Genomic DNA, 20,817 nt, shown 5'->3' with positions numbered 1-20,817 from the left:
CATGCAAGCTTTTCTAGTTTTATGTATAACTTATAACCAGTGGTCTGAGCCTACTGCTATAAAATAGTGCTGAAACTGGAAATTAAAAATGGGAAGTCTGTTTATTATTCTCTTTATCCATCCAGAAAATCAAAAGGGGGGAGTAGCAATTGAATGAGACACTCATGGTGGTGACGGGTGGGGGAAGGCAACCAAAGTCAGCCGCCCCATTACTGTGGCCTCTCAGAAGCAGTTGCTATAAAACTGCAGATGAAGTGACTTTGTTAATTTGTACTGGAGTTTGAATCTTTGAGTGCCTCCAAATAGGGGCTATCTTCCCTGTCCCAATGAAAGAGTTGACATTAGACTAAAGATCCCGTTAGGTTGTTGAGAGTTTGGGTAAGTTTCCACATATTTTTGTTGGAACATGGAATCCCATATTTCTCTAACGTGCCAAAAAAGAAAACCTTTTTCTTATACCTAATTAAAGCTTCAGCTATGGCTAATATTATATTTTCCTAAGGACTAGCCGTAAAGAGGGCTCAATTTGACCATTTTCAGAAAATGTATACACGAGCGATGCGTCTTACAACTTTTCGATGTGGAACCACAAAAAGTAGACATTCTCAGACATCAACTCCGGTGAACGTCGTGGTTACTTGTAGGGGTGGAAAATTGTGCCATAAACCGATACCATACGGGTCGGTTCATAATGGTATGATATAGTTTTGGCATTTTTTCATATCAGTTGACATTTTACCAAACCGACAAGTAATGGCATGGTTTTGGTAATTGTTTTTGTATGCCGCGGTATGCCATACCTACCAATATATATATATATATATATATATATTTCTATTTAGATAGTTTATGTATTTTTTACATGCTTGACTCCTCACTTTTAGGATTTAGAAAATAAATGACTCTTTAGTTTTAGGGTTTAAAAAATATATGTATATGTATATGATTCATGCCATGCATAATAAATATAGAAAATATTGTTAACCAAATTGATAGCATGATGATTACTGATAGTATATATACACGTATATATGATTTTGAATTTATATGTGTTGCTTATGTTTAGGATGATGGAGTCTAGCTAATCAACCGCTAGTGCACAACATGGATTAACCCAAAATGAACCACACAATGCAACCGAACAAGCACCCCAATCTGAAAATCAAATTGAGCCCTTGGAACTGGAAGATAGAGAGGAAGAAGTGGAAACCACCGGTTGCGCCATTTACCAACCGAACCAGCAATAATTTTAGCTAAACTAATTTTTGACAACCGCAAGAAGACGGTTGGTTAGCGGTAACTGATTTTCGTTAATTATGTATATGTAACTGGCAGGTGGCATAAAAAAATTGGCACAGTTTGCCAACCGAACCCAGCCCTAGTTACTTGCAGGAGACAGCCTGCAGCGGGATCAGTGTTACCAAGTGGGGGGATTCGATACTTAAAGCCCAAGACCGTTCGGCCTTGAAGAGGGACTCGAGAAAAGGGTGGGATCCTGAGAGAGAGAGAGAGAGAGAGAGAGAGAAGGGAAGATTTCTACTACTTTGTGTTGAGAGATTTTGTAACAGCCAACAAATATATAACATACATTTTGAGTAGACATAGCACGTTCATTCGGGAGAACTACTTAAATCTTGTTGTTTTCACATTTACACTGCCATCATACCAATGGTCCTTTGTTGACCTCCCATATTTGAGTATTAAGAAACAAACATGACAACTTGACTAAAAAACAATATGAATAAAACACTTTCAAGTTGGCCATTATCGTGTCTGCACCATAATTGTGTCAACATGTTTAACACGATTACTAACCAATTTGTGTTTCAGGTCAACTCGCCTAATTCAAAAATGACAAACTCTTACATGTTTACGTAATTCATATACAATCAATATAACTTGAATAACAAGAGATAACCCATTTAAACTAATGATGAAATGAAAATTTATCCCGTTTATTTGATGTATACAATATATTTTATGAGTAGTTCTGGTACTTATGAACATTAACATGTTTAATAAAACTGTGTTTGGGTTTGAAAAAGAGGACTCGATTTCGTGCTTGTGCTGAATTTGGTTAGACACAAACTATCACTCTTTTTGTAGGGTACATGATAGGGTAAATTAGAAACAATAAATTTATTTGGACACATAAAAACAACATGCCGACACAATCTCTAATAGAGATAGACCTTACCATTGTCTACAAGACCTACCTGTATATAAACGTACATTAATAAGTATGTTAATTTGTGTCTCTAACAAGCATTACTAGAAAAATAATCCCAAACAACATAAAAGCAATAACTTTCAAACTAAAGGAGGTGGTGCAACGACCTGAAAAAAACAGTATTAACTTCACATCCAACACAAGAAGGAGAGGAGAGATTTTCAATGTATCGAAAATACAGAACAGAACACCACATGTCATCGTAAAATTAGAGAGTAACACTAAAAAAAAGAAGAAAAAAAAATCCTCCAATTATATAATGATATGTAATGTTTTGGGCAGACTAGAAAAATCTCTCCACCACAAGCAAAGGAAACTCAAATTTATTAATTTAATTTATCTTTTCCTTATAATTGGAAATGCATGGTTGGAATCGTAATATGCCTAATTGCCCATATTGGAGTTGTATTGAAAAGTTAGTTTCACAATTGTCTCAATGAGTTTGAGATATTTCATTTAAGAATTGGCATATGACTGAACTTGGTTGCATGTTTTGCATTGTTGCCATCCAATCACATGTTTTAAACCTTATATTAAAAAAAAAAAACTTATTTTAAACAACAATGTTTGGTTTCAGAAAATTGTGAAGGAATTTCTTGTTAAAATACTTTGTGGTCGATTTACTGAACTTCCTGCTCATGATAAGAATCGTTCAAATTAAGATTGTTTATTTAATAAAGATTATTTTTGTAAAGAATCAGTTAAAACTAAGGTCTTTTATTTAATCAACTGCAACAAATAGATAGACGGTTTTTAGTGCTTTATCAATTTCAACCATCTGATTTTGTACAGTTAAATGACAAAAGGCTCGATTGAAGTGCTTTTAAAATGACTGAAAGTGTTTTTGGCAAAAATGTTTTTAGAACCAATTCTTGATAAAAACTCAAATGAATCTTGTAAAAGCACTTGAGGTACTTTTTGGAAGAAACACAAGTTATGTACATTTTGTAGGAAACACTTTCAAGTGCTTTTAGAACCCAATTTTTTTTTTCTTTTTTTTTCTAAAAACACTTTCAATTATTTTAAAAATACTTTCAAACGAGTTCTAAACAATCTCATATTTTATTGGGTTTCTAAAGACATATAATGATAAATAATGTGAACAATTCTCATTAAAAGTATAGAATTCCATAAGTTCATGACCAAGTGCTTCCAATAGGGATTCCAAAACACAAAATCATGGCTTGAGCCCATCATCCCTCGGTTCCAAGTTCCAACCAATCATTTGCTTTGGAAATCTAGCAAGTGCAGGTACTTGTCTCTCTCCAGTGTTCACCAAAAGTGAACTGATTCACAGTCACATACTTCACAATTCTCAACTCAATCTCTCCAATTCCAAACCTCCCCTTCCCCCCCATAACCCCCAATAGCCATGGCCAAAGCTCTAAACCTAATTCCCAGTTCAATTTTCCCGCCTTTTTTATCCCCCACAATACCCAAAAGAAAATTCTGTACTATTAGAGCTACTACAGAGTCCTCTGAGACCCCCCAAACTTCAGCTTCTGTTCAAACCAAACCAGAACCTTCATCGCCGCCGTTAACATTTGCTCCTCCGCCCAATTTCAAGCCGCCGGAGCCGAAGCGGTTCGGCGTCAGGCCTGACAAAGTTTGGGACGTCTTAGGGGCTGCTCTTGCCTTGTTCTTCCGTTTGGGGACTGGCGTTTTCGTTTCTGGGTAATCAAATTTTCAATTTTTTAAAAAAAATTTCGTTAAATTAATCTTTTTGTTCAGTAATTTAAAGATTGTTGCTTTATTTGCACTTGGGTTTGTTTACCATTAAATTTGTGCTGTTTAGCATAGTGTGAAATCGCTTCTCGTGAGCGGTTTCGCTATGCAATGTCGCGCTACGTAGCGGTTTCACGTAAGCTATTTGAGACTTGTATAGCGTAAAATAGTATTGATAAATATATATGATAAACTCCTAGTCTCGACAAATGTATAGCGTAAGCTATTTGATACTTGCAACAAAACACATATAATTTAATAATAATTTCACATTAATGCATAATAAACTCGTAGTATAGTCATTTTCATTGAATGGATGGATGTTGTGATTGTCATAGCAATACGATCACGAGGCATTTGGTGTGGTATATCGCTGAATATCGCATAAAAATTGAACATTTTTTTAGACTATCGTGATATTTTGTGTTATACTGCAAAATCTCTTACGTGACGGGATATATAGCGCTATATGTATTGCGCGTTTTTTCAAACTATGCTAATGCACCACTAAGATGAAATTTTGAATTAGATATGTTATAATAAACTACACTGAGTATTTTAAGTACCAAATTCCAGTATAGTGCTGGCAGTAGACAGTTTCTGACTTCATTTTTTTTTTCTGCTTTCTTGTTTTGGTTGTACAATGGCAGATATTCTTTCTCTTTCGTTTCGAAAAATGATATTCCTTCGGACCAGTATGCTCTCGAGTTTAATGGTACGTGTTAGTTTGAGTTGATATGATTTATGGCATGAATTAAATGAAGATGATTTAAGAAATTGTTGTTAAACGGCTGGTATTAGTGTATATTGAGTCTAATCAGAACTAAGAAGTAACTATTTCCAAGTTATGAAGAAGTTTTCCTATGTTGGCCATCATGATTTTTCCGTAATATGAAAGTTGTTTTTGGCATCAAGCATTTTGTTGTCGTTGTGAATACGAATTTTTGGTTTGTTTTAATACAGTTTTTTTAGCAGTAAACAAGAGATCTGATAATTTCAAGTAGCCGAGTGTAAGAGGTTTCATTTATTTTTTTTTTTTTTCTGTCCAATTTTGATGTAACAGATTCTAAGGTCAAAGAGACTTCAAAAGTAGGCCCCCGTCCGGCGAAGCCTATTGAGATATATGAGTTTGAAGGGTACTGTATTTTCATCCCATTGTATTGTTTCTGTAATTTAATTCTTTTTGGTAGAAATTTCTAGTCCCCCCGAGTTTTATCCATACCACTCTAAAACTGACTGCATGTATTTTTTTTTTTTCTGTTGGCATATATGATTTCCACGGATAATGCACAGGTGTCCATTCTGCCGGAAGGTAACTTCAACCCCTGAAATTTCCATGTAGTTTATAAATATACAAGCACGCATATATATATATATATATATATATATATATAGGGAAGTGATTTTCACACACCCTTTTTAGTTTTCTCACGCACCTCTCTTTATTTATGGCCATCGGGTTGAATAAATCAAACGGAATCAGCGGCTAGGATTAAACAGGGGTGTGTAAGAGGCTAAAAAGGGTGTGTGAAAACCACTTCCCATATCCATATGAAAGGTCGTTTTTTATTTTTGCCGTAGTGTTCTCTGTATGACTTGAGTAACGGAGCAAATGTCACAAACCATACACATGATATCATTACTGCACTGTCCCATTTAATCCAGTGCATCATCATTCTTTGATGGGTGTAATGTTGAAATCTGCGGTCACGAATAGGTTAGGTGTTTAGTTTGCTTTTAGGCATTTAGTTTTAGCCATGTTGGTATTGAGTAGTGTAATTTAGGATCAGGCTATTGACCTTCTGTTTCATCCAAGATAAACACTTTTTGAGCTTCATTGCTACCTGGCCAATTAAGGGATCCTCTAATTGTCAAGATTTTGGTTAAATATGTGCGTCAATGGCTCTTAAGGTCATCGATGGCTTTTCAATTGATTATTATGTATTTTGATGAATACATTACCGTTACATGTTCTTTCTTTATTTATGAATTGACATTTTATGTATGTATAGGTTAGGGAAATTGTTGCAGTATTGGACCTCGATGTTCTATTTTATCCTTGCCCACAAGGTGGTCCAAACTTTCGTCGCAAGGTTGCTGAGATGGGCGGAAAACAGCAGTTCCCTTACATGGTTAGATACTGTACTCTTTAAATTATTGTTTTCCTTTTTATCATCGCAGTCAGGGGGGGCGTTTGTCCTTGAGAGGGATATAATGTAAATAATCCTTAATAATGGTAGACTTATAATTAGATTCAAAAGAAAGCAGAATTGTTAAAGTATTAATGTAGTGCTTAGCAGCTCCAATGTATTACCAATAAGATGGATCAAGTTGCTTTCTCTGTCTTTCATGAAATATCTCTAGCAAAACTCTCTCCAATTTTTCGTGTACTCTTTAACTTTTGAGATTATTGCTTGTTGCCATTGTATCATTACAAACCTACGGCTATTCCTAGAGGTGTAAAATTTCAGCCATGTTTGGACGATTTAGTGCTGTTTTGAAGACTTTTTGTTTAAGAATCTCATAGGAAAATTTCCAAGAGAAGGGAATTTGCAGATATTTATAATAAAAAAGGAAACCCAATAGATCATAAGTGCTATATATAACCTTTTGAAATTATAGCTAAATGATTCCGTCAACTAAAGAACATTTAACAACATGAAGCTAACACTTAAGTTTCTCCTCGGCTATGATGATAAGAATCTTTCACACAATGAAATATGAATAGCTATCTTAGTTTTTACTTCTCTGCATCATTCACTAGTTTTGTTTTTATGCCTGTTGTTACATATACCTTAGTTTCATCTCATTATCATATCACAATGGCTTTGAGTGGCAGCTACATAGCAATTTTTGTGTTTGGTCGCAGGTGGATCCGAACACTGGAGTTTCAATGTATGAATCAGATGACATAATCAAGTACTTGGTTGGGAAATATGGTGCGTGTGGTCACGCTCATCTTGCTACAATCACGTTATTTCATTATGTTTATTGTATTACCTTCATCTTACAGTATATGCAGACATGATAGGGGATAGATACATAATACAACTGCACTATGATGTTTGGGTACATTTTTATATGTTAAGTTTATGGTAACTATTTGTTATGGAAGCAGTATACCTAGGCTCTACAAATTATGCTTCTATATCGCAATGCATTTTCGCTTTTTATTTCTTTGCTTTTTACAGAAGCTACACTTTCTTGAATAAGAGCTTCTACTAACTATATTATTCATTCATGCCAACCATTTTACACCAAATTCTTTTTAAAATTTCTTACCCCCGGTCCCCCAAATGTTTGTGCAGGTGATGGAACTGTTCCTCTTGCATTGTCACTTGGTTTGTTAACGGTTAGCATTTGACTCGTCTCAAATTTTCATTTTATCTTTAGCAAGTATATTTTTAATTAATTCTTCTGGTTGTAAAATTGTTGTTTTTAGTTATTTATTTATTTCAACTCTCGATTGCAGACTTTGACTGCAGGCTTTGCTATGATTGGTCGTGCAGGAAAGGTTAGCTTGTTTGAATTCTTCAAGTCTGTAATTCTTTTCACAACCTCTCTCTTTTGATTCGTTGTGAGTAGGGGGTGTTTGTCCTCCTAGAATATGCCTAGTTCATTAACTGCAAGATGCATCAAACACTAAAGTTTGCCCACATTGAAAGCCCATGTTAGATTTTCATGATTTCGCTATTATATGTAATTTGTTTTACAAACTTAATTGATCAATCTCTTGTTTGATAATTCCGTTCAGGGATCTCGCTATTCTCCATCAAAACTACCACCCAAACCACTTTTAGTATGGGCATATGAGGTTAGACTGTCATGCTCTGTACTTTATGTCCTAACATATTTGAGGTCCCTATTAAGATAAAGATAGATATGCCTTGATCTTTTTTTTTACATATATATATTGATACATCACACACATGCCAAGTTGTAGTTTGAAATTTTTGTCTGTTTCAGGGATCTCCTTTTTGCAAACTTGTGCGTGAAGTACTTGTAGAGTTAGAACTGCCTCACATATATCGCAGGTAAATATGAGTAACAATAATTATGTTTAGGTCTTGCGTTATTATTAATTTTCATAATTCATCAAGTAGCACACAATTCTAAGTGAACTTTTTACTTGTGAACTATCTTTTTTGTTGGCAGTTGTGTGATGATAGCATTGGTTTTGGCTTTTGTATAGGAAGTCTTACAATATTGATAAAACTATCTCTGGTGCACATGAAGAATATTATAAGACCATAGTAACAACGCTTCATTTGTACATACACAATGTTTTTGATAGGAATGTGATTGAATACGCACGCACATGCAGATACACTCACAAGCAAAAACATTAGGTGAACATAAGAACCCTAATCCAAACCCCGTAAATTTGTGGTATTTTGTATCCCAGTGTTATATCTATGTTAATGTATGTACTTTTACAGTTGTATCGTTCCAAGGTTGCGTATTGGGAAGATGCGATTTATTGTTACATTTATCTGCTGTGTACTCTTTTTAGCCCCTATTAATTACATGGTATTATGATTCTGCATTTGTGTGCTCGTGTATATGATTCATATTTATCTAACATGTTTCTATCTATTTGAAGCTACATTTTGGCGTCAATTTTGAACATGTTTTCTGAAAATTTAATTTTTCTAATATTTCCACTTTCGCACTCTCTTAGGGGTTTTTTTATTATCCACGTCTCTCTGAATATATCTCTGTTGTTTCTAAACTCGGGTATAGAGCATTATTTTTCCATTGTGTTGTACAGGATTATTGCCTGTTTCAAGGTTTTTCTGATGCAAAGCGACCCATCATGTTTTGGAAGAACTTATTTAGCCTTCCTTTCAATGTCATCTGTTTCTGTTTTTGTGTACAAAGATGTAAAGTATGTTACTGAGAGATTATGAATACTCTTTTCAGCTGTGCTCGTGGCAGTCCAAAACGACAAATACTGTTTGAGAAAACCGGACGTTTTCAGGTACTTTCAATAACCTACAATGAATTCCTGCGGCTGTGGTTTTATCGTAAGAGAATGAAAGATTTCATCTCTGTTTGACATGCCGTGGATTGGTAACTTGACAGTCTCAATCTTAACATTTTGTTCGACAGGCTCCTTACTTAGAAGATCCAAATACGGGGGTGGAAATGTTCGAAAGTGCAGAGATTGTAGAATATCTAAAAGCAACGTATGCTCTACAATAAGTAATGCTTTCCTAAGGCACGCACTTTGTTCATTTATATATTTTATAATTTTGTTTTGTATATTTTGTCACGCTTTTATGTTACTATGAAATTTTATGGCTTCGGCTTATTTTGTGTTGAATAGCTTTAGTTTCGTGTTCTGTCTGTTTGAATATTTTGTCGTGTGACATGATGCAGTAGAGTTATGTTTCGATACTTGCAGTACGTATGCTTGAAGTTTTATCGTAGTGTTTATCAATGATTTTGTAAATTTTAGACTTTAGCTCCCTCCTACTTGTAGAAAAACTGCAATAGAAGGGGAAGGATATTGTCCTGTTACATTTTCCTTATTGGATACTGAAAATTTAATCGAAAATGAACGTTACTCACCCTTTTATTCATACATTGTTAAATCGCTATTAAAGAATGCCGGCTTTAAGGAAAGTTATGCTGTTGTGTTGTTTTCACAACTTTTTCTGATGAAGTTGAATTTATATCTGCTTATTGCGTTAAATCAGAAGTCACCAATGTTGTTCCTTAGTAAGTCAATACAAGAGAGAACGAACAATTTGGGAGAGATGTTTGTGTCTTTCCCTTGCCTTCCGGAATTTGTTTGACAGCTTTTCTTAAACATGTCGAAGTTCCTTCGGACAGAGTTTTGCCACTGTTATCTGAGAGTTGTTTGCAGATCCTTGTTGGTTGTGTAGATATGTTCATCGACTAGATTGAATGACGATAAATGTTATGCAACCGAGAGAAAATGTACAGTAGATGAGTGAAGACACTGTTGAACCTAGGAATAAGTATCTTCAGAACGTTTCTGGAGTAGTTCATTATCTTGTTACTCCTTAACAAAATGATCGAATCCAGATTTTGAGTTGTGTCGCCCTCCTAGAGAAACTGGTTCTGCTATAACTTCTGCCCCTAATCCCGCTAATCTTCCAATTAATCAAACTTTCGACCTAGCATAAACGATTTTTGAAGGTTATCTGCAAAAGAAATTTGTACCAAAAGCAAATTGCAGGTATGTGACATATCCTCACAATGTGGGGACTGAAGCAAATGGTGCATATCCAAAGTGGATCCTCTTTAACTTTTGGTGGAGAATCTCTGTGTCTTTGTTTCTGAAGCTGAGAAGAAAAGAGTTGTCAACAGGTGAGCTCCTAATCCGCCACTTTTTTTGTGGCAACTGGGGATGTTTTTTACATGTTTGTTAGTGGGGAATATACTTACCAGATGCCACTTATCACCTATTTGCTTCCTCTAACTTCTAATGGCAGGTCCTGTCAAATGGTGCATATGACTGTTGGAAATGTTTCAAAGGCAAAATTATGGGGAACTTTATCGAAAAGCTTCCGATACTGTTCACTTTAACGAAAAACCACTTTTTTACACTAAAAAGTCAATTTCGGTACTATTTACATTACTCTTTATTTTGTCCTTATCGTTAAAACTCAAAGTTTTCAAGTCAATTTTATTAGTTTTCCTAAAATTATGGGGTTGTTCGTCTTCCTGCATTTATTGGTACTTATTTTATGGCAATAATCTTGCAAATACATCATGATTTGCATGAGTTTTGTTTCTAACTATTGGACATGAAGAGCATGAGTTGTATTTTATTAGGTTTTTTGGCTAAAATGGTCCATGTGATTAACATAATTCTTCATTTTGGTCTCTGACAATGAAAATCGATAGAAGTGGTCCTTGTGTTTATCCATCATAAATCATTTTGTTCCTTCTATGTAAATCATTTTGGTCCTTAAAAGAAAATCAGTCATATCCTCGTTAAATTGTCACGGAAGCAACCACTTGATCACCTTTTGAAGGGTATTTTTTGTCAAACTAATCCTTCTACTTAATGAGGATATTGATAAATTTTTCACGAAAGAACCAAAATGATTTATAGTGGGCAAACACAAGGATTACTTCTATCGATTTTCATTGTTATGGACTAAAGTGAGGAGTTATATCAATTGCATGGATCATTTTGACTAAAAAAAAATCTATTATCAGAAAGGAATTTAATTACTGGACATTCTAAAGGTCATCGTGCTCTTTTTCATATGCAGTTTCCTTAAATTTTTGAAAGGGGATGATTGTAGATCGACTTTTTTTGGAGTTTCAATAATATTTATGTCAAACAAACTTTCAAACTTTTTAGGCGTAGAATCGCATATAGATGAGGTTTTGAAATTTCACAATATTTCAAAAGATTTGAAAGAGAAATAGATTATGGTATATCTTGAAGGAGCATCTGTTGCAGGATATGGGATATCTATGTTCTTGTGACATTTGGAGCTAAAATTATAGTGACCTGTTTGGATAACACAGCAGAAAACTGCAGAACAAAGGGGACCAGAAACCCATTATCTTCCCATATAAAGTGTGCACAGTTTGCCATTGGTGGCTGTTGGGGGACCCCAACACCAATTTGGAACCAAAATTCATCTGTATCTGGGTAAGGTAGTATCTGTCCTCCAAAATAAAGTTAGGGGGGGAAGGTTTTGAATGAAAATACACGGAAAATGGTTTCCGCACGCTCATTAATATTTAAAAATACATTTGAGCTTTCTAACTGGTGCGGGTTAATCTGCCAATGAAATTGTTATACGAAAAATAATTTTCAGTCTCGTTTATGTTTTAAAAAAAATTACATCTGAGCTTTCTAGACTGGTGTGGGTTAATCTGTCGAGGAAATGGTCATCCTTGGTGCCTTTTTTTTAGTGGGGTGGTGAGTGGGTTTATGGGGAAGGTTGTCGTTTGAAAAAAAAAAAAAAAATACTACAAAAAGACCCAAGCATGGCTCGTTCAATGCAATTGACGTTTTTCGACTAAAACAAAAAACCAAGCTTGACTAGCCCTTCCTAACATTTGATGCATGTATTGTATTCCTCCTTGTACAAGTGATTTTTAATGGAAAAAAAAAAAATAGAAATGTTAGGGCGGCCGTAAGTAAGTTTGGTATCAATTAAGTTTGTTAGAACAGTGCGTTTCCTCTTCTGTATTTAAGTTCGAATCCTCATTCTCGTAGTTTAATAAATCTAATGAAAATTAGAGCTTTACCATTACTCATTTCTTTTCCTTGTTTGCGTCACTTGGGTAATTGAGAGATTAGTGATTGGCTTTTATGCTTGATCTGTAGTAGAAGATAAACTTTACTTGCGTTTAGGCTCCGTACGCTACTGTAACGGTATATTAAAACATTAACATATCCTAAAACTTGGGTTATGTGCCACTTAGAGATTTGGACCTCAAGAATCAAAAGAACCAAGATGGTTATGGTGTTCCCCACAAATTTGACATGGAACGTTGTCCAATCCACTAGTTTCAAATAATGTTGTCTAACTACTCAGCACTACAGTTCAATAATATTTTCTTTAATAAGTGAAATATCATAATTTTAAATCTCGTAAATAATGAGTTACCGAAACTAAAATATATATTTGTTAGTGGGGTCCCCATATATATGACAGGGATCCACTAGCTGTCTATAATGTCTGTCTTGAAGCTTTCCATAGAAAAGCCTTCACATTATGTGTTTCTTTTTTCCTTACCCTTTCTACTTTTAATTTATTTCAAAAGATTACCCACTCAGCAAATATTTTAAAACAATTTCTTTTTGTAATTCTATATTCGACAAGGTTGTTTACACGTTGAAAACGCATTTATTCATGGTCGGTCACATCCTCTGATTTAACTAACTCATAGTTTAGTAATATATTTTTTTTTAATATTAAAATGAGAAATGCTAAACCCTAGACTTTCTTAAAAGTTAGAAGCGAAAATTTTCATATCCTCTCTACTACCTTATATTTTTTGTCTGATATTGGTACGAGAATTTGTGTTAAATGGTAAAGTGACAGAAAATTCATAAAGAGTTATACTTTTAGAAAGTTTCATTAGTATTTCTCTATTAAAAAATGTCCCGAATTCATTTGTCGATAATGAAAGACTAATTCACATGGTGCCGGCTGTTAAATTGAGTTTTGTTTCTAGACATTCAACTTTATATATTCATAAGCACATTACATAAATTATAAACACCACACCAAAGTAACTACAAATAGATGGTGTCAAATTAAGGAAAGAGATCCACTTTGGATCTTTCGGAAATCAAGGACCATAAAATCTGAATCATTCAAATTGATTCTGACGGTCTTCATTAACTCATTACGCTAGTCTATCTCGCACAAACTAAGAGCTCAACTTTCTCTTTTACACAAACTAAGGACTCAAATTATTTAGTTCTTAAACTGCAGACACTAAAGTCCAAAAAGAATTCGAATTCTTAAATTAAGATTATCTTTCGGTCATTGAATTGATCCATTCTTATAGATTAGCATAGAAACAATTATAATTTAAGGATAATTTCTTAATTATTACAGAATTAGTCCACAAACACAACGGGTAGCGGTGGAAAAATTATTTTATTTATAGTTTAATATTAAGGCGTTCCCCGGTGCTCTGGGGCATACGTGACCATGCACTTAGAACATTGTTTTTTTTTCAAATTTAAACCCACGCGTCAAGAAGAAAATTTAAAATTTAAAATAGGGCAACAGATTTTGTGTTTCCACTATTAAGCCCTAACAGTAACACGATTGTTATTGTTTATGCAATGTGTGGATGGGAGAGAGATGAACAATTACACATCTAAAAAATCGAGACGGTAAATTCCTTTGTATCCAAATTCGAACCTCACTCCTACTTTATATTAGACTAAAATTTCCCGCATATCTTAAGAATAAAAGACCATGTAATATCAAAGACAAGTAGAACATCAAAATTGAGGACTATATAAAGATTTTTTTTCAAAGTCGATTTCATAATTTTGATGGAAATAGGATAATTTTGGATATGTACAAATATCACTTACAAATCACACGTACCAAGTAAATTAGAATGCTTATATGCCTTATAGAAATCAAATTTAATAACTTTCCACATTGTTTATTTTATCATTAGACCACCCCTCTTAAACGTAAAATTTGATTACCAAGAGCAGATGAATTGTACGTCAAGCGGGTTCCCAACATTTACCTTTACACATGAAGTTTTGTATTGGATTTTTCTCCCAGCATCACTTGTATCGAAATAGTTAATTACTTAACCAAAAAATTATTTGAGAAATGCTAAGGAGACATTTTCAAAAGTGAGACTCTTTATCACCTCATGCTTTTGGCACAATTCATGTGCCAACATTATAAAACTTTGTGTCAAACATATGAGGTGGAAGAGAGTCCATGAAGAGTCTCACTTTCAGAGTCTTTAACATTTCCCTGTTTTGTAATATTGACATGAGAATTGACGTTAAAGAGTGAGGTGGCAAAAAGTCCATGGAGAGTCCCTTAGCATTTCTCAGTATATTATAATTCTCTTTGTTACACAATCCTGGAAAGGTCAAATGTGCACTTTCACTAAATTCCAAGGGCCCTAAAGCAAAAAGAAGCAGACAAATATATCGAAGCTCTCTAAATAAAGACATAATTAGTTATTTAAATACAAATAAAAACCCCAAACTGCAGGTTATATATGCAACAGAAGGCAGCAGTAGCAGCAAGTGTATAAATAGGCAAAGACATCAAAGCTAAGGTGCTCCAAGACTCTCGAGAAACAACGGCTATTTAGCAGAGAGAGCGAGAGATCGCCCGCCTAAAGTTAGCAGCAAAAGAAGCCACAAGCTATTAAAACATAAGCCACCTGCAGAAGTCTCTTGTTTCATTTGTATTATTGACAGATTGAACTAAACTATGGCCCTTAGAGTTTCCTTCTCCTTCCTTGTGATAGCCTTGCTGCTCGTCTTCGGCCCTTCGGCTTCTGTCCAAGATGGTACGAAATCTCTCTCCCTCTAACATATCCATATGTAACCAGTTCTTGCGCGTTTAGATTTTGTTTTCTGATATAGAACCATGCTTTTCTTTCCCCTATTTGTTTTCTTGAATGTTATCTTATCTACCTCTCTTTCTAAGCAACTTTCGTGCACGAGATTTGAACTCATAACCTACTTCGACTGTCATTATTTTTTTAGCTTTTACAAGTGACGGAACAAAAGAGCCGGTTCTGTTTCTTTTAAGATGCATGCTTAATATTCTTGCCATTTTCTTTCCAAGGATTTTAGTTTTCTGCATAAATACTTTGCCACAACATACTTTATTAGTTTCTCCCACTTTTCATTTTGTTTTTGGCAAACTTCTAAAAGATGCTAGGTGCTAGTCTGGAAACATGTTAAGGCTTAACACTTAGGCATCAAGGCGCCTAGGCGAGCTAAGCAGATTAAGTGAATTGAATTAAATTTATTATATATCTTTAGTACTTTAGCAAATTTAATTGTATGAAATAAAAGTTCAAATGATTGAAGTCTGTAGTACTTTACGAAATATTTTTTAGAAATCATACGAATTTACGGTGAAATTAGAGAGAAATAAAAGTGTATGCGGGGTGGTAAGCACTTGGTGAAGTGGAATACTGGGACGCATAGAAGGGAGGTGGGGCACACTAATACTCAATACACGTTCAACCATGTTTATTAAAACGCTAGCTGTCCCAACTTGTTTGGACAATAATTTTATAAAATATTAAATAAAAAGGTTATTTAGATATAGACCTTTGTAATTTTTATTTTCTAGACAAATACTCTTCTAGTTATAAACTTCCAAACAAAACCCAAAATTGAAAATGATTGCCAAGTAGAAAAATAATTGACCTATTATTACAAGATATTTACAACTTGTGCCACAATATTCAAAATAAATCAATAAATGTAATTACTCATCTTAATTACAATGAACAAATAGTTATTACACATATTATTACCCCTAATATATATATATATATATACACACACATGTTCAAATGTATATAGTACTACCATAAGCTCAACACACACACACATATGAGCAGTACTACATATATGTTAAAACATATTATACTAATTAATCTACCTATATGTAAATTTATGATGAGCAACTAACATATATTTTGTAGGTAAATTAATATTGAATCAAATAACGTTCTTTTATTTAATTAGTAGGTAATATATTTTTCATGTATTATTACATATATTTGGCACATTTTATTATTATAAGATATATGTACAAATAATAGGTAAATTAATTTTAAATCAAATAGAATTGCTTTATTTTGTAAGTAAATTAATTTTGAATCAACTAACATTCTTCCTTATGTAGGTATTTTATTTTGTATATCATATATTGGGCACATTTTATTATTATATGTACAAATAATAGGTGAACTAGTATTGAATAAAAATATATTATATTTTATGCAGGTACATTATTTTGCATCTATTGGGTTTGCTTTATTATGTAGGTAAATTATTTTGCATGTACTTTACATTTATTGGGTAAATTATTTTGCTTTTTTTAAGCATCTAACATTGTAAAATTTGAACAGTAGGTGCACTAAATCAAATAACATTTATTTTTGTAGGTAAATGATTTCGAATGAAATTTTACGATATTAGGCATGCTTATTTTTTGGTTATATATATATATGTGTGTGTGTGTGAGAGAGAAATAATTTACCTACATTTATTTGTAAAATATAATTTCATTGACTAAACTAAGCATATATGTTTACATATATTAGGCATGTTTTATTGTTATTATACATTTGGCAATAAATTTATTATTATTTTTATTTTTGTAAAATCATTAAATCTTCCTTACAACCCGTGTAGAACTAATTGTGTACATCAAACATTCAAATAGGGGTATTTTAGGCATCAAATTTTTTTAAATGTGTAATGTCAAATATAATTAATGAATTTGCTGATGTGGAATCTAATCAATGAGTTTTATTAGAGTAAAAAACTTATGTCGGAGTTTATGTGGAGAAAATTAAGTTTTAGGGTTTAAAGTCATATCTTTAATAAACAAAGGGTGAGTGTGGTCATCAGGTGGGAATGGAAGTGAGAGACTCATTTTCTCTTATTCCTCTCTTCTTAAATGTCCAGACCGTTTAGGGCACCCAGTCCCCACCTAAGTCATTTTGGGGCCCGCTTAATTCTTTTTACGATTTTTCTTTCGACTACGGGTTAATCCCGACTGTTGGCCACTGTGTAGTGCATAGGCGACTTTTAAAACACTGATTTTTGAATGTACTGATCTATATATGTTACATAGTTATGATTTTTAGGAATGCAAATTATGTTTGTTATCTGCATTGCCATCAAAATCAGAAAAAAAATCTCTTTTAAACAAAGAAAACCAACAATGTTACTCACACTCTCTAATACAAATGGATCTTATCCCGCATGCAATGATAGGGCCGACCTCTATTAAAGTGTGTTAGCAATGTGCGGTGAATTTCGTGTGTCAAAATTATATTGTTGTTTAGTAAATGGTTGAATGTGTATATATATTGTTGATCAATTTTTTGTTTGTGTGTTTGATGTTTATCTACGTGCATGCAGACACACTCTCATTTAGCTACACTGGTCAAACTGGTCCTGAGAAATGGGGAAGCTTGAGTCCAAATAACACAGCATGCTCAAATGGGAAGATGCAGTCTCCGGTTGACGTCGTCAAGAGCGTACTTACCCCTAACAAAAAACTAATGCCGTTGACCAGAGTCTACCGTACTTCAAATGCCACATTGTTTAACAACGGCTTTAACCTTGGGGTAATTTGTTCCTCTATCACCCTTCTTAAGATGCTTGCAGTCCAAGAAAAAATAAAAAAAATCAGTAATAGTAGTTGCTTAAAATATCGATATAAGTTGAGAAATTGGTATGCAAATTTACGAGAATATCGATTGATATATCGATATCGACATCGGTTGCCTTCAACATAAATTATAAATTTTTTTTTAATGGGATGAGTATATCAACTCATTCAGATTTGGTCGAAATTAGAGAAAAATTTATCAAAAAAATTTAGAAGTTCGAAATCTGCAATGGACTCCGACAAATTTTCTGTAATGAATCGGTAAATATTTCAATGGTTTTCCTATATCTCGGCAATATACAGTGAAGTTTGCATTTCACCCATTTTCCATATCAATCCTTGATTTTTTAAATATTTTAATGAAAATATTGATAATTTCGTCTATATTTTAAACACTAGTTGCAACGAATGGATAGAACCTATTATTAGTAATTAATAGGTGGATAAAAGACCTTTCAGTAGCTATTGTCGGATTATCTTGTAGGGTTGTTTTTCATACTTTTACCATATTATTTTGGTAAGAATATGTTAGAATTTTTTTTTCTGTTTTTATTATTTTGGTAAGTGATCATCCCATTTGAAAAACTTATTGGGAAACTTCCAATTGTTTGAGCTCAAAATTTTGGAAGTGGTTACATTTTTTTTTTCTTTCAATTCCTTGCTCAATAAGGGGTTATGTAATTGAACTCAGATTACAACTAGTCTAGAACAAGAAGCCTAGAACAAGAAGCAACGGGTTTGTAGTTCAAGTTATTAAGATTCTCATTACTCGAGATCATGCGTTCAATTCCACGCTACCTCATTAACTTATATATGCATGGATTTTGTTTATGAAGTTGCGTTTCGAAGGAAATGGGGGAACACTAGATGTGGATGGTAAGAACTACAACTTGATGCAGTTGCACTGGCACACTCCCTCTGAGCATCGCCTTAATGGAATCCAGTATGTGCATTCTCCTTCTCTCTTTTATCTAATAAATCGAGTGAAGCGAAAAAATGAAAATGGTTCGTTAGAGATAGGCCCTTGTAACTTGTTTTCTCAACAAACCAACATTATTATGTCTAAAGTATTTGGCTTGAAGTGTTTCTATCTAAAGTGTAAACTTGTTGCGATGAAGAACCGAAACCGTTTTTACAAAATTAGACGAAATATTAGACGGGGTTGGGAAAATTTTACTTTTTAGGTTTTGGACCTTGTAATTAGCAAAACTGCAACAGCTTAGAGGTATATAACAATGCCAATAACTGCTACAGATTTCCAGCGGAGCTTCATCTGGTTCACCAGGCAGCTGATCAAAGCTTCGCAGTTGTGGCGATCCTCTTAAATTTCGGCAAGGAAGATATCATCCTCTTACAGGTACGTTAGAGTTTCCCTAAACCCTTGTTTGGTTGAGAAATTGAATCAATGTTTGAGTGGGGGAGATTAACATTGGCTTGAGTCTAGGAATCAAGACTCATGCCCAAGGCTCTGGGCCCTGAACATGAATCTGTAGCTCATGGTTAAAGTTCACGACTCGAGGTGTTTGTCCATTTTGAGATTAGGTTAGTTGCACAAATGTTAAGAGTCTACAAATGGCTAGGTAAAACACCTAGAGTAAATTGTAGCAACAATCCCTTAACTTTAACTCAATTGGAGCAATAGTCACTCAACTAAAAATTTATTACAAATAGTCCCTCAACTCATCGAAACGTGCAGCTATGGTCATTTTCGTCAACTCCGGTAGAACTTCCGTCAAAATAAATCACGTGTCATGCACGTGAGGTTGAATCAAAGGGCAAATATGGAAAATCAAATAAGTCAAATTGTATCAATGATCCCTCAACTTTAATCAAACTGGAGAAATTGCCCCTCAACTTTAACCCAATTGAAGCAGTCTCTTAAATTTAACTCAATTGTAGCAATGGTCCTTCCAACATAACTCATTTTGACATAATTTTGACAGAGTTAACAAAAAGGACTATAGCTACACGTTTTGATGGGTTGAGGGACCAATGATAATGGATTTTTAGTTGAGGTACCATTGCTCCATTTGATTAAAATTGAGGGACCATTGCTACAATTACTCCAAAACACCTATTAGTGACTAATTAATGGGAATTTGCATGGGCAGCTCCTTAGAGGGCTTTACCTTCTCTTCAAGGTTTCGATCTTATCTATTACTTCGAAAGTCTAAGGCTTACAATTCATCATACAGATTAAGAACAAGCTGGCCGAGCTGGCCAAGGAGGCGTGCAAGAAAGATGAAGATGCTATCATTCCCGTTGGAACTGTTGATCTGAACGAGTTACAGAAGAAGAGTCGCAAATATTACAGATACGTTGGCTCTCTCACCGTTCCTCCATGCACCGAAAATGTTGTCTGGAGCATTCTCGGAAAGGTACTAATTATTCGTTTCATTAATTTTTCTACGCGCGCGCACACATAAAAATATAAATACACAACCCTAAAGTTTGACATTCATGAATATGCATGCAGGTGAGGACTATTTCCAAACATCAGTTAGATGCACTAAAAGCACCATTGGATGCATCTTGCAAAAACAACTCAAGACCTCTTCAATCTCCAAATGGACGCAAGATTGAGCTCTACGATGAGCTTATGCACTAGTAAATGTGTCATCTTAGTCGACGTGTGACATTCATTTAGAATGAGCCGCGATGACTCATAGGCAGTGGCTTGGATTAAAGGAACATGCATGAGTCGTAGGTAGGGAAAATGAGTCCTCGTATGTCTATTGTCGTTGTTTTTGGATTTGTACCCGTGTGAATAATTCATGATCCACTGATGTTGAAGCATCAGTGAATCAATTATAGTTACTAGTTAGGCAAAGTAATTAGCTAGAAAGAAAAGTTTGTGTACCTTTTTTTCCTTTCTTTTTAAGTTGATAATAAATACATATGCAACAGTCCCTTGCATTGAGGGATACATATGCAACAGTCCCTTGCATTGAGGGATTCTTTACACACTCCAAATTGTATTTCAACGGTTCA

General features: G+C 34.1%; 2 protein-coding genes across 2 annotated transcripts; both read left to right on the top strand.

Annotated features, from left to right (window-relative positions):
* Nucleotides 1-3,382: 3,382 nt before the first annotated feature.
* LOC137745250 (uncharacterized) lies at nt 3,383-9,679 on the top strand. Its single transcript, XM_068485168.1, has 12 exons — nt 3,383-3,904; nt 4,606-4,670; nt 5,019-5,091; nt 5,249-5,267; nt 5,968-6,087; nt 6,825-6,894; nt 7,264-7,307; nt 7,428-7,469; nt 7,710-7,769; nt 7,922-7,989; nt 8,879-8,936; nt 9,068-9,679. Exons 1-12 carry the CDS (start codon nt 3,603-3,605, stop codon nt 9,158-9,160), a joined length of 1,014 nt encoding a protein of 337 aa, XP_068341269.1. The 5' UTR covers nt 3,383-3,602; the 3' UTR covers nt 9,161-9,679.
* Nucleotides 9,680-14,730: 5,051 nt separating this feature from the next.
* LOC137744202 (alpha carbonic anhydrase 1, chloroplastic) lies at nt 14,731-20,817 on the top strand. Its single transcript, XM_068484065.1, has 6 exons — nt 14,731-14,968; nt 17,574-17,782; nt 18,663-18,769; nt 19,081-19,183; nt 20,022-20,204; nt 20,303-20,817. The coding sequence occupies exons 1-6, from the start codon at nt 14,890-14,892 to the stop codon at nt 20,432-20,434; spliced, it is 813 nt and encodes a 270-aa protein (XP_068340166.1). The 5' UTR covers nt 14,731-14,889; the 3' UTR covers nt 20,435-20,817.

Source organism: Pyrus communis, chromosome 9, assembly GCF_963583255.1.
Source record: "Pyrus communis chromosome 9, drPyrComm1.1, whole genome shotgun sequence".
In the NCBI taxonomy this organism is placed as follows: Eukaryota; Viridiplantae; Streptophyta; class Magnoliopsida; order Rosales; family Rosaceae; genus Pyrus; species Pyrus communis.
This window is presented reverse-complemented; position numbering and strand designations above follow the sequence as displayed.